Below are 13805 nucleotides of genomic sequence, written 5' to 3' on the forward strand. Positions count from 1 at the left end.
AATAAAAAAATTAGTCTCCTGTTCAAAATTAAATTAAAATTACACATAAACATGATATATATTGTCAAATCATCCAAATTAAAATGATATATATTGTTAAATCATCCAAATTAAAAGTCAAATGAAAATGGAGATTAAATGTCAAAGTTTTTTTTTTAAAAAAATTAGGTGCATTTTTTTGTATAATTCTTAACACAAAACACATATTTTATGATTATAACAAATCTTAAAAAAATTATAAATTTGATAAGATTATGGTTAGTTAATTTAAGAAACATACGAAAAGTAAATGCACTAGGTTTTGTCCTTTTAAAAAAATGAATGACCAAAACTACATTTTAATCTAAAAATTAGACACAAACAGATATAGTATAACTTCTAAAACATTAAAATTTAATTTTAATTAATTACGAATTTTTAGTAAAGAAATATAGCTAACAAATTACTATATAGTACTTTTTTTATCGTATAATGAGTGATTCATTTAGAATAAATTTGTCTCAAAAATATATATATTTTTAATTTATGATATAACTTTAATTAATTTTTTTATCTTATTTATTTAATTAACAATACATGCATAACTTATTATTTAAAATTAAAAATAATAAAATCTTATTTAAAATTAATAATCTCAATAAATATTAAATTAATTGACTTAGTTAACAATTAAAAATAAATATCATTAAAATTGATTATATTAATTTAATAAATAATTATTTATTTTAAAATGTCAACAAAATAAATTTTTAAATTTTGTTAGCAATTTTACTCAAATATAAATGTTAAAAGACCTCCTAATAAAATTGGTTTTAGGTTGGGAGTATGGTGTGGTGGGGATAATGACTTGTAAGAAATACCAAAGAAACATGAGTTGTGGTAAAGGTCGCTATGTTTTATTATTAAATAATTAATTAATGTAATGTAATTTTGATCCCTCTCCTCTCCTGTTGTGATTTGTGAACGACGTTTGGATGTGCGTTTTCATTTTGGTAAGACGTGAATTGGACTTAGTGGAGCAGCACAATATCACGTACCAGCTCATTTGTATATTGCTACTCCCAAACATACCCTTGTGTTCATTCGCCGGTAAACTATCATATTTTGTTCGTTATGAAAATAGTCATAGTACTTTTTTTTGGCAATAATATATATTTGACGTGTTTATTTCTTAAATATAAAACTGTGAGAAATAATGCTATATTTGGACAAGTTATTAGGATAATTATTTTTGTCCTGTAAATAAAAAATGTCAACGAAATAAAATTAAAATGAAGCAAGAGTGCAAAAAAATATATGATTTGATGAGTTGGTAAGATTGGGTGGGAATGAATTAGGAATTTGATTACGAAGGAACGGAGTGGCATGCATTTCGCCAATACCAAATCAAATGAAGCTGAAAAAGAGTCATATAAAAACAGAAAACTCTATAATTGTCAATTCAAGTTGTAAACCAACCTGGCTGAGTTTACCATTTTGACCTTATTATCACATTATGGCCGCATTTTATGAGATTTATTCGGATGATATATTTGAGTTTTTATCTTCCTTTTGCAACTCCCTACATTCTTCTGTCTCAAATAAAGGTATCATCTCATAACAAATTTCTCCCAACATTCAAATCATATTCTTATTGCATGAGTTTCTAGTTGCTTCAGCTGCATTTCATAATTAAGTTGTCTATCTTTTTCTTATTATTGTTATTTCTTTTTGTCTACATATGCATGCTAAGATTAATGTTGATTGTTTTAATTGTTAATTTTTGAAATTTCTGACATGTTGTTGACTATGGATGAAATTTTGAAGGTATAGGTGCACATGAAGCCTCAATAGTGGCGATTTGATGTATGCTAGTGCTTGATTTTTCTTCTGCCTATTGCGGCTGTATTTGATCATTCGAGTTATCTTGCAATATTCAATCAATCATGTGTGACCTTATGTCCGCAACTCTTGACCGACCTGTCAAACTAGGTGGTCAGTCTATTTTTTCAGAAATTTTCATTTTCAGAAACTTGTCATTTTTTGTGAATAATGTCATGAATGCATTTGTTAACAAATCAAGAGAGAGGGAGACAAGCTTGATTAATATTTTGCAATTACAAGGATCATTTTGGAATATTTATATTGTGGAGGACTAAATTGATATGATCCTACAATTTCAATAACGAACTTGGATATTTACTCCTTTTTAATATGTGATGATTGGAAAAGTGGAAATTAGATGAAAATGAAACATATTATTTTTACATGCACTTCTTGAAATTATCCTATTACAGCTTATTGATGCCTCTTGCACAAATGGGGATCAGTAGCATATGATTGTGTATGGTTTCAATTGCCAATAACTACTAATTAGTGAAGTTATGAAACAAATGAACAATGGATTACTGTTGGTGCCTAAATGAACAATGGATTACAGTTAAAATCAACATGCTATAACACTGAAAAATACAATGTATTTGCCAAAGTTGCTGTTAGTAGAAACAACAGCAGGATAAAGATGTTTAACTTCTGAATTTCTTTCTATATGATCTAATTGAAACTTTTTATGAGCAAATTTGTTTCTTCTGGCAAGCACAGGTCATGAAATGGAACATTCTGAGGATGAAAAGAAGAAAAGGGTTGGATCGATAAAGAAGGTGGCAATCAGTGCCTCAAGTAAGTTCAAGCATTCCTTCACAAAGAAGGGAAGGAGGCACAGCAGGGTTATGTCTGTCTCTTTTGAGGATGATTTTGATGCTGAAGAGCTGCAGGCAGTTGACGCTTTTCGCCAAACACTTATCTTGGAAGAGCTATTACCCTCAAAACATGATGATCCTCATATGATGCTAAGGTAACACTTTTGACATAACCTCTGCCTCTAAATATAAGTCCACTTTTGAAGAAAAAATTGTCCCTATATGTAAGCTTAATTTCAAATTATTAGATACATTTATTATTTTTATTCAAATACACCCTTTTGAATACCGCTAATTTGTCTTGGGAGACGAAAAGTAAGAGTTGGACGCATCAAAACTTAAAAGAGTATTTTAGAAACATCCATACACATTAAGTATCTTAACTACTTCTCTTAATATATTGGAGAGGGAGGGAGGTAGTAGTGTATTTTTCAGTTATATATTTATAGCTGTAGTATGAGTAGCTTTATTTAATGCCTTGATTTGATTTCAATTCTCCAATGGATCTATAATTTTACTGTACCATGGTCAAGATTTTTGAGGGCAAGAAAGTATGACATAGAGAAGACAAAACAAATGTGGTCAGATATGCTTAAGTGGAGGAAGGAATTTGGTGCTGACACTATCATGGAGGTATATCTCAGTTGGAAAAAAATCATGTTCATGTCATGTACTTTTGCATAATTTTTATGTATCTTATCATAAATTGTTTGTTCTGTTATAAGGATTTCGAATTTAAGGAACTAGATGAAGTTCTGAAATACTATCCACAAGGTCATCACGGAGTTGACAAAGAAGGACGACCGGTTTACATCGAAAGATTGGGTCAGGTTGATTGTAACAAGTTGTTGCAAGTAACATCGGTCGAACGTTATCTGAAGTACCATGTAAGAGAGTTTGAGAGGACTTTTGCTGTGAAGTTGCCTGCTTGTTCAATTGCAGCAAAGAAGCACATTGATCAAAGCACAACTATTTTGGATGTGCAAGGAGTGGTGTGTACAAAATTCTACTTCTAAGACTATTTTTTTTTTCAATTCTTCAATGACAAAGAATAAGCAACAAGAGGAAGAGAAGCTATTTTTAACACATTAAATGATAATCACCATAAACTTAACAAGGCCAATATGTGCATTATGGATATCATAATCATATCAATCGTTATAAATTTTTGTTCATATTGAAATAAGTTTCCTATAATTGCTGACTAGCTTGCTTGGTACTCAGGGTCTTAAAAGTATGAACAAAGCTGCAAGGGATCTCCTCCAGCGGCTTCAGAAGATTGATGGTGACAACTATCCCGAGGTATAATGGTTTACTTATTCAATCAAATTAACAACTAACATTTGCCTATAAAAAAATAATATGCATGGCAATAGTTTAAATGCCCTTCTAAGTTTACCCTAATTGAATTTTTCTTTCCACACAGTCCTTGAACCGTATGTTCATCATCAATGCTGGTTCTGGATTTAGGCTCTTGTGGAACACTGTTAAGTCATTCTTAGATCCCAAGACTACCTCAAAAATCCATGTAAGCTTTTTTAGGCTACTTATAAATTTGTACGAAGATCCATTTTCAGTTAAGCAGGGAAGTCAACATATTAATGATTTTACTGACCAGGTCCTAGGTAACAAATACCAAAGCAAGTTGCTTGAAATCATTGATGCCAGGTTAAATTTATCTCCTTTATCATTCAAGTTTTTTAAGTCATGTTGTGACAATTTAAAATTCAGTAAAATCAACTCTTCCTTATCAAATTCATTGAATTTTTATTTATGATTTATGACAATGAATAACACCTTTTTTTTATGTAAATTTACCAGTGAACTTCCAGAATTCTTGGGTGGTACTTGTACTTGTGCAGATAAAGGTGGCTGCATGCTATCTGACAAGGGACCGTGGAACGATCCAGAGATCTTGAAGGTAGTTTTGCTGCACAAATGATGAATTTCAATTTCCCTTGTGACATAAATATTATTAATATAGCAAAGAAAAACAATAAAGAAATTATTTCCTTGGATGAAATAGATGGCTCAAAATGGCGTCGGCAAATGTACAAGAAATGCCTTATCGGGGATTGAGGAGAAAACAATCAGACAAGATGAAACTGCATATCAGAAGGTAGTACTCAGTTTCCTGCTTATTGACAATTTCAGAGTCCAAATTTGTTCTTTATATATATTTGCTACCATATATGGTAGCTTATGTAGCACTGACACTTCAGATTGAAAACATGTTCAACGTCAAAGACGACACAACACTGGCACATATAGCTCCATTCAATAACTTCTATTTTCTCAAAGTATTATTAGCGTTGATGTGCTAGTGTTGCATTTGATGCTTGTGTCAGTGCTTCACAAATGGTAACTTTAGTAACCTTGTTTTCCTTGCCTACAATATAGGGATTCAGAGACTCATTTCCAGAGACACACGATGTTCATTGTTTGTCCCAGGAACAACCCAAATCCTATGGTGTAAGTTTTTGGAAACTACCTTCCTAGTATGTTTATATAAAACCTGAGGCTGTGTGGATTAATAGGACAGAAGAAGAATACTTAAGATATATGGCACAATTAGAACATAGACATTCTTTTCAAGCAGACTTAGACCAGTTTTCATTACTTGATGAAATTAAACTCAAAATTTCCAATTCCATTTGCTACCTTTTTATTAATAGTGTGTTGCATGCAGGTTGCAAAACAATGTGGTGTTTATCAGTATGATTCCTATGTTCCAGTACTTGACAAATCAGTCGATTCATCTTGGAAGAAAACAACACATAATGACAAATTTGCACTTTCTAAAGGTATTAGGTACCATTTCATCACAATAAATGTTATTTTGACACATAAATTTGACAACAACTTGGATGGTTAACATAGTTTTAATATGGGGTTACTTATGTCCAGGACATGGTTAATGCATGTAATAAGATGTCACAACACATTAACCATCCATAAAACGAAATTAACCACAATTTTAAATGTCATTAACTGTAATTTTTCAATGTTCAAATATATATGATATCCATTAGTCATCCAAATTGTGTTCAAATATACATGATTGTTAAATGTTTAATCATATATTAGCCACAATTTCTGTTAAAACATATACTAAAAAAATTGTAATTATTGACGTTACAAATTGTGGCTAAATGTGTCATTAGATGATTATTGAGTTTGTTATATTCGATAATCATCCAACGTAATTAACCATGTATTTGAACCACGTTATCCATCCAAATTGTTGTTGAAAATTGTTTTACCATTTTATATGAATATAAGATAGCTCCTTCAATACATTATTGTTCTTCCATTTATATGAACTAGTAATTTATCACTATTAAAAAAATGTTATTTTCCTTAAGCTGCAGATTGTTTCCCCAACAATAATGAAAAGAATTCTGGTAGGATTGGCAGTCAATTTGTGGGTGGAATAATGGCCCTTGTTATGGGAATTGTAACCATGATCCGCATGACAAGTAGCATGCCAAGGAAACTCACTGAAGCAGCACTGTATGGTAACTCAGAATATTATGATGGCACCATGATGAAAGCACCTGCCATTTCAAGCAATGAGTACATGGCCATGATGAAGCGCATGGCTGACCTTGAAGAAAAAGTTACTATTCTCAGTGTTAGGCCCTCCATGCCTCCAGAAAAAGAGGAAATGCTAAATAATGCTCTAACCAGGGTCACTTCTCTTGAACAAGAGTTGGCTGCAACCAAAAAGGTATTAATAATGCTTCCCTGTTAAAGTATGTGTAATTAAATAAAAGAAATGGTTTTTGTGCAACTAAATTTAAACAAATTTGACAATTTATATAAATCACAGCCACGGTGATTAATTATGTTTTTAATAGGTGTTGAAATTTATTAATCCTCAATTTAACTTTACTAAATTTAGACTCGACTAACTACAAATTTCATGTGTTCAACTAAATGTAGATTTGAAGATCTGGAAACTATAGTTAATCGAGTCTAAATTTGTGGTTAATAAGGTTGTAAGGGTCAATGAATTTTAACATCTATTGAACGTAATTAACAATCTATGTAAAAGTTATCACAAAAATTGTCAAATTTTTGTTGTTGAAATAAGACATGATAAAATAAATGCATGTTATCTTATGGGTGCTGGTAATTCATTTTAGTCCTTATTTGGGTTTTAGGCACTAGATGACGCCCTTGTTAGACAAATAGAACTCCAAGCTCAAATTGACAAGAAGAAAAAGAAGAAGTTGGTACGTTATATGTGCTGTGCATATTTCCATAAGATTATTCTTTTGTAGACTCTCGAGTGCTTTTGTTCTCACACTTTTTACATTATTGGTTTTGTGATTACAGTTCCGCTTCCACTGGTAAGGTGATAATTGAACTAGTTATGTGACCTTCAAAAACAAGACTTGTAAAGTTGGAGGCCTTCTATGTCATCAGCCCCATCGAATGCCTGCAGCATTCACCTATCTGCTTCATACAATATTATAATTATTATAATAATTATTATTATTATTTATTATTACTACTACTATTATTATTATATATAAACTAATAAAGTGTGCCATCTTTTGACAATTGTGTATATGTTACATTATCACAATCGAGTCTCAAACCCACTGATAGAAACATTTGGTTTTCGTTATCAATGTAACTCCTTTGGCTATACGCAATCTGCAAACTTAATGGAAAAGATGTTTATCTCCAAGTATTATTATATTTGTATGCATTCATAGTGCTTTTTTATTGTATTGTTTCCAATTAAACCACCTTATCGACAGCTACTTACAAAAATATTTTACCATTTTACCTATCTTAAACCAACTCATTTTAGAAATAAAACTAAAACATTTGAATCATTAACAAAAAAAATTTACCGTCAATGTCATTATATTCCCTTAACAAATTATGAGTATTTTAAAATATAAAACCATTAGATTTTTTCATTCAACAGTTAATTAAAAATCTTACACTCCCTTTGGAAGGGGTGAATGAGTGAATACCCTCCAATAAGCGTGATGGCGGATATGCAGCTACTAAAAAATTAAAATTGGCCTAAAAATTTAAATTTTTCGATCTTGATTAGATCATCCAAATGCATGTGACTGCATAGTGCATATCACTGCATCTAATCCCAAATTCTTTACCCGAGTCCCTGACTTATCTGCTTTTGCAGCCATTTTGGAAAGAGTCGTAATTCATAATACCTGCGTGAATGTTTGCTTTACCAAGAAAAGAATAGCCTAGACTACAATACGTCTACAGATATTTCTTTTGACCAGCCCTGCAAATACAGTAGATCTTAATAAGATAATGGCTTTCGATATTCATACTACCAATTCCTGTGTTTGGTTTTGGGTGCCTCAAAAGCTTCATTGGATTATACTACTACCAAACAATTAAAATCCTATTTTTTTTTCCCACCTTTTTATGCATTGGAACGCATGCTTATAAACAAATAAACAAAACGAAAGAGCTACATTTTTACTTCTGGAGAAAGCAAATCTACAAAAACCAGAGAATAAGATCAGCAAGAAATCTTGATCACTCTGCGCAAGTAATGTGAACTTGTGCAAACAAAAGCTTTTCAACCAAGGAAAACAAACCAAATACAAGGGTAAACAAAAGTGATCACAACAAAAACTGACAGAGCTTGTGTTTAACAAGCTAGCAAAGATGGTATTCTAGATATACACACATTTGATTGAAGTAGTTTTCCATTTAGTTTTTTACTCATTTTACACTGAAAAACAGTGGGTAGAGTTACATCATGGGTTACAACATTCCAGAAGTATAAGTACAACCGTGCAATGAGAAACAACCCTCCTCTGTAGAGTATCTTTCTATCAGCAGTATATTTTACCAGCAAAACTTCTTTTTCTGATTGTAGCACAGCAAATGAAGGAAACAGAAATATCAGAAATCTGAAAAATGTCCCTGTTTTTAAGATTTCAACTTAGCTAAGTAGACAAAGATGCCAACTTACCCGTAACTTGGCTTCTTCTTGGCGGTCAATGTAAGCAAGCAGCTCTTCTTGCCTCATTAATGCTTCGTACAGAGCCTACGCACAATCCAGAAAAAATCAAATATTAGGGCCTAACTTAGTTATGGAATCGATGAGACACTGTATTTTTCACATCACTGCACTATTCTGTGCCATTTTTTAAATGCACAGACCTCAGTATCAAGCAAAACAGTAATTTATTATACTACACTCCATGCAACATGCAATCAGCAAGATGCGGCAACATGTTTTTAGTTTTAAATTTAAAGATAATAAAGGACGTGTCTCAATGAATTAGACACGATCTCTGCTATTATAAAATTCATTTCCATGACTGCACTTTCTTGGTGTTAAAAAATATTGCATCCTACCTTTTTAGTAGCAATTAACTCTGCTTCCAAAGCATCCACCCGGCAGACAGCAGCATTCAACAATTCTTCCTTCTCATAAGGCATTTCAGATGGCTTAGATTGGAGTGTGTCAACCTTCTCTTCAAGATCACCTAACCTTTTCAGCAAGGAGGGGAGGAGATTTTCCTCTGTATGTGTTTGGGTTGATGGAGGAAGAACTGTCATGTTTCTTGTCTCCAGAGTTGGTTCTGAAGTTCTCTGATCATCATTAGATGATATTGCAGGAAGCTTGTTGGTCATGCGGCAAGCAACTTGACGGAAAATAGTAAGTACCATCAAGAAGAAGGCAGTTAGTGCTATCCATATCCGAGCATGGATTCTTTCTGGAGTATTTTGTATGTCAGGAAGAGGACGTGATCCTGTATTGGAAATCGAATTTAATCTTTGTAGAAGAAAATTACATAAAAAAAGTCAAATCATGAATCAAGCAACCAACGCCATCAAGCCCTAACTCTCCCAACAGCTCGAACTCTTAAATGCAAGTCCATGTACGGTTTAAATCTCTAACATACCCCTCCTCATGGAAAGCCTTTCAAAATTTACATGCAAACATACTAGAAGGATCCATAGTTGCCAATCTTGGTTAAAAGTGTGGTGTGTGACCAACCCCGAATGTTGTAGCACAATATAAATAGGGAATTGCTAACAAATGCCCTTGGGGCACTTGTTAAAGAATCAAAAAAGAGGAATACATGGACTTTGAAGTGCAAACTACGCTACATAGGGAGGAGACCAAGTTTCTAGAAGAGAATACAAGTATAACGCCAGTGGGTTGCCAGCCCAGAGGGTGAGGCACAACAAAAAACAACACTTGCCATAAAAGGACAGGCACATAAAAAATCAGATACAACAGTATTCATAAAATTCCCAGCAACCACTGGGACACTGCAATTTTCAGTGATTTGGTAATACATATCCAAAGGCAATGCAATGCATTGAATGTCAAAAATGAAAATAAAGTTTTTGAAGTTCCCAATATCTTGAATGTTGTACTTTTCATTGAATACTTTCTGTTTTGTATTCATGGACAAGTGACTTTAAGACACTCATTAGATGATCCCAAAATTATATTGTGAAATTTTAAATGTTTGTATGCAAAACTATAGCACTGACGGAAATTGTGATTCACATCTTCATTAAAGCCTATTAAAATATCATACTGGTGGAACTATTTGTGCAATTGGATGAAATTTTAGCAACTAAGCAAAATAAGAAGATTCATCGAAAGAATGCATCAATAAATACCAAGAAGTCGCCAACCTTTTAAGATATTAGACTTAGACCTCTGTAGAGATGTTTGCTTCTTCCATTCAGCATCAACAGGTTTGTCTACCATTGGAACGTATTCATCATACCCAGACAAGTTACTAGCATAGCTTGATTTTCCTACTATCTTAGCCTGACAAAGAACACAATGGGTGCATATATTAACATTTGAAACAGAATAGGGAAAATCCTCTGACCAGGTTTCTTAATGTTATACTTTGATTATCACCATCCCCACAATATCTTCAAATATTGTGGACTGCAACAAACAACAACAACAACAGCCAAGGCCTTTTTCCACAAAATGGAGTCAGCTATGTAGATCAAATGACACCACAATATCCTGTCAGATTAGTTATTATATATTTCTCGTAAATAGCAATTTGTATAATAATAGGCCGAGACTCACTTCCTCACGAACAGGGGTCAGTCTAAGGTGCGAATAGTTCTTCATTGCTTTTGGAGAAGCAATCTCTTCAGCTTCTGACCCTGATTCAGCGGTAGATGTATCACTGCCTTTTACCTGTTAGGTTGGAGTAGCAAAAGTAAGAACGATGTATGATAAATAGACTCCACATGATCAAGGCAACAATCAGCCATGCAATGAATTACCATTGGGTATCGTGGCTTGGCATACGCAATAACCTTCCCGTCACTGTTGAGAACCTTTACTACTTGCCTTGCCCTCCGAGCTTCGCCATTGAGAACCATCTGCAAAAAGTCCAAATGCAATCAACTGTCAGCCTATTACGAGTGAGATGGTATTAGTATAACTCTGTCAAAATCTGTCAAAAAATCAACCAAGGATAGCATATAACCTTGAATATTTCAGGGTTTTTCCATGGCCCTTTATCAGATCTAAGGCAACCTCCCTGATCTGCACAAGTGCAGGTACCTCCCAGAAATTCTGGCAACTCACTTCATTAAGTACACAATGTGTTAGGCTTTTAAAGGATGCATTTTGCAACACAAAAGAAAAACATAACGAAGATGGAGCCAATGTGTACCTGGCATCAATTACTTCAAGTAACTTGCTTTGATACTTGTTACCAAGAACCTAAGTAATGTTTCCAACAAAGCATCAAGAAATGTAATCAGTCAATACTTAAATACCACCATTACACAGCATTAAACAACTAGGAGACGGCATTTTACATACGTGGATCTTTGAAGTTGTTTTGGGATCAAGAAAAGACTTGACAGTGCTCCACAACAGTCTAAATCCAGGGCCGGCATTTATAATAAACATTTGGCAGAGTGTCTGTATCAGCACAAAAATTACCATTAATCACTGTGAACATAGTATGACACCTTTGGAATTTCCAATAACTAGCTAAGTAACATTCAATTATAATAGCAAAAGCAATATGCAGAATATGAGATATTGGACCTCAGGGTAATTGTCACCGTCGACCTTCTGCAACCGCATAATGAGTTCCCGGGCTGACTTTGTAAAATTCTTAAGGCCCTGAAAATTAAATCATAAAATAAAATTAAAATGATTTAAATGAATTTAGAACTTTTTTTTTTGTCTTAGAAGATATGGTAAATTTCACTATAATTAACTCACACAACTGCGAAAAGAACAATGAATTGAGAACTTTAGTTTACAACAAATGCGAAAAGGAATAACTGCTGGCAACATACCACTCCTTGAACATCTAAGATTGTGGTGCTTGAGTCTATGTGCCTCTTGGCAGCAATAGTGCAAGCAGGAAACTTTATTGCAAAAGATTTCTCAAACTCTTGCACATGGTACTTTACATATCTATCCATAGTTGTAACCTGCATAAGTTTGTTGGGATCAACTTTTCCAAGCCTTTCAATATAAACAGGCCTTCCCTCCCTATCTACACCGTGATGGCCATGTGGATAATATTTTACAACTTCATCTAACTCTTTGAACTCAAAATCCTGATGCAAAAAAACAAATTGTTAGGTAACACGATCACTTTAAAAGCATACATCTTGTTCCCTGTAATCAAACCTTCAAAAACAGAAACAAAAAAGAAACAAAAACCGCAAATTCTATTTATTTACACTTTACCTGCAAAATGGTATCAGCACCGAACTCTCTCCTCCATTGTAGCATGTCAGCCCACATATGTTTTGCTTTTTCAATATCAAATTTCCTAGCTTTCAAAAATCTGTAAAATGACAAAATCAAGTCAATAGAACTTTTTGTTGACAAAATCAGGTAACTACAAAATACAACTTTATTTGACAAAAATCAAGTAAAATGCAAGTATAATAACATTTTTTCATTTTTCTAAATATCAAATTTTCCTAACTATAAGATCATTTTCCCAGAAATTCAAGTAAAAATAACATGAAAGTTGAAGCAGTAGTGAGTGAGATCACTAACCTTAACATCATATGATAATCATCAAATGCATCAGGAAGCAACTCTTCCATGATCAAAGACTGACGAAACGCATCAACAGCTTGCAGCTCCTCAACATCACGAACATCCTCAATCGAAACAGAGCTAACTCTACCATCACTCTTTCTCCTTCCACTCTTCTTTCTAAGAGAATGTTTGAATTTCGTTGATGCATTCAAAGCTTTCTTTTTAAGGGATCCAATTCTGGTTCTCCTTTCATCTTCTGAATTCTCAAAATCAGATCTCCTCTCTCTTTTCTCATCACTACCCGAAAACCCCTCAAAACCTGTCAAATTTCACAATTCCAAAAATCAACAACAAGAATTTCAAGAGAAACATGTGTATTGTAGTGTAGTGTGTGTGAATCAAGAGAAAAAGGGAAAGGGAAAAAAAAACTCACAAGGTCTTGCGAATCGATCCAGGGGTCCGGACATTGTAGGTTGAATTGAGATCTGTCAGAAACAAACGCATAAAAGATTCGGAAACCCTAATCAGAAAAAATGGATTCGAATTGAAGCTTGATAGAGATTCTTGTTGCAGAGAGCAACAAAGTAAGAAGAGAATTTTAATTTAATACTAGTGGTAAAATAAATAAGAATTATAATTATTAATAATAATAAATAATAATTGAGACGGTTAAGGTAGTAGACAGCTAAAGACAGAGGAAGAGAGATAAAAGAGAGGGGCGCGTGCTTTGTTATAATGTGTTGTTGATTGACTGTGTAGTAAGCTGAAGGGTAAAGAAAAAGAACAGAGTGGGACCCACTTTGGTTCAGTGTTTCAGACATGGTGCGGTCGTAGATATCATAGGGTTTAGACAGAACCTACCGAATTATCAGTTACTTTTACTTTGTTGCCTAATTCTTCATTCCCTCGGGAGCCGCACTTTCTCAAACAACCGCAGCTTTGTACTAATCTCACAATTGTATTTTTACTATTTTATTATATATTCTTCTTAAATTAGAGTTTTAAAATAAATATAAAAGAAAAATAATTTGTATATATCTCTACGTCCTATCAATATTTGAGAAATAATAAATAGAAATGATGATGTGATAAATGCTATTATATGT

General features: G+C 33.1%; 2 protein-coding genes across 7 annotated transcripts; one reads left to right on the forward strand and one right to left on the reverse strand.

Moving 5' to 3' along the window:
• Positions 1 to 1429: 1429 nt before the first annotated feature.
• On the forward strand, positions 1430 to 7377 carry LOC101489636 (phosphatidylinositol/phosphatidylcholine transfer protein SFH3). 6 transcript variants are annotated; one of them, XM_004500739.4, is made up of 15 exons: positions 1430 to 1586; positions 1807 to 1974; positions 2581 to 2833; positions 3212 to 3311; positions 3404 to 3670; positions 3903 to 3980; positions 4105 to 4206; positions 4297 to 4346; positions 4500 to 4599; positions 4705 to 4797; positions 5079 to 5150; positions 5368 to 5482; positions 6044 to 6408; positions 6845 to 6916; positions 7020 to 7377. In XM_004500739.4, the coding sequence occupies exons 2-15, from the start codon at positions 1926 to 1928 to the stop codon at positions 7035 to 7037; spliced, it is 1734 nt and encodes a 577-aa protein (XP_004500796.1). In that variant the 5' UTR covers positions 1430 to 1586; positions 1807 to 1925; the 3' UTR covers positions 7038 to 7377. The 6 variants fall into 6 exon arrangements, with proteins under 6 accessions (XP_004500796.1, XP_012571476.1, XP_004500799.1 ...); XM_012716022.3 differs by having other exon boundaries at positions 1807 to 1971; XM_004500742.4 differs by having other exon boundaries at positions 1807 to 1971; positions 6050 to 6408.
• Positions 7378 to 8191: 814 nt separating this feature from the next.
• LOC101488984 (phosphatidylinositol/phosphatidylcholine transfer protein SFH6) lies at positions 8192 to 13419 on the reverse strand. Its single transcript, XM_004500737.4, has 14 exons — positions 13133 to 13419; positions 12715 to 13018; positions 12397 to 12496; positions 11997 to 12263; positions 11740 to 11817; positions 11509 to 11610; positions 11357 to 11406; positions 11168 to 11267; positions 10962 to 11060; positions 10759 to 10872; positions 10344 to 10482; positions 9045 to 9442; positions 8656 to 8730; positions 8192 to 8549 (listed from the first exon to the last, which is right to left on the reverse strand). The coding sequence occupies exons 1-14, from the start codon at positions 13164 to 13166 to the stop codon at positions 8529 to 8531; spliced, it is 1881 nt and encodes a 626-aa protein (XP_004500794.1). The 5' UTR covers positions 13167 to 13419; the 3' UTR covers positions 8192 to 8528.
• Between the last annotated feature and the right edge of the window lie 386 nt (positions 13420 to 13805).

This window comes from Cicer arietinum, chromosome 5 (assembly GCF_000331145.2).
Source record: "Cicer arietinum cultivar CDC Frontier isolate Library 1 chromosome 5, Cicar.CDCFrontier_v2.0, whole genome shotgun sequence".
NCBI lineage: Eukaryota > Viridiplantae > Streptophyta > Magnoliopsida > Fabales > Fabaceae > Cicer > Cicer arietinum.

Bases quoted from the DNA above. Each gene is read 5' to 3' on its own strand.
- LOC101489636 (XM_073369024.1), top strand. From the start codon at position 1,496: ATGGCCGCATTTTATGAGATTTATTCGGATGATATATTTGAGTTTTTA. The intron at 4,798-5,078 runs GTAGTACTCAGT...CCTACAATATAG, and splicing joins ATGAAACTGCATATCAGAAG to GGATTCAGAGACTCATTTCC. The intron at 5,483-6,043 runs GTATTAGGTACC...ATTTTCCTTAAG, and splicing joins CAAATTTGCACTTTCTAAAG to CTGCAGATTGTTTCCCCAAC.
- LOC101488984 (XM_004500737.4), bottom strand. From the start codon at position 13,166: ATGTCCGGACCCCTGGATCGATTCGCAAGACCTT. The intron at 12,264-12,396 runs GTAAAGTGTAAA...TTTTTGCATCAG, and splicing joins GTGCTGATACCATTTTGCAG to GATTTTGAGTTCAAAGAGTT. The intron at 11,611-11,739 runs GTCCAATATCTC...GTGCTGATACAG, and splicing joins ACGGTGACAATTACCCTGAG to ACACTCTGCCAAATGTTTAT.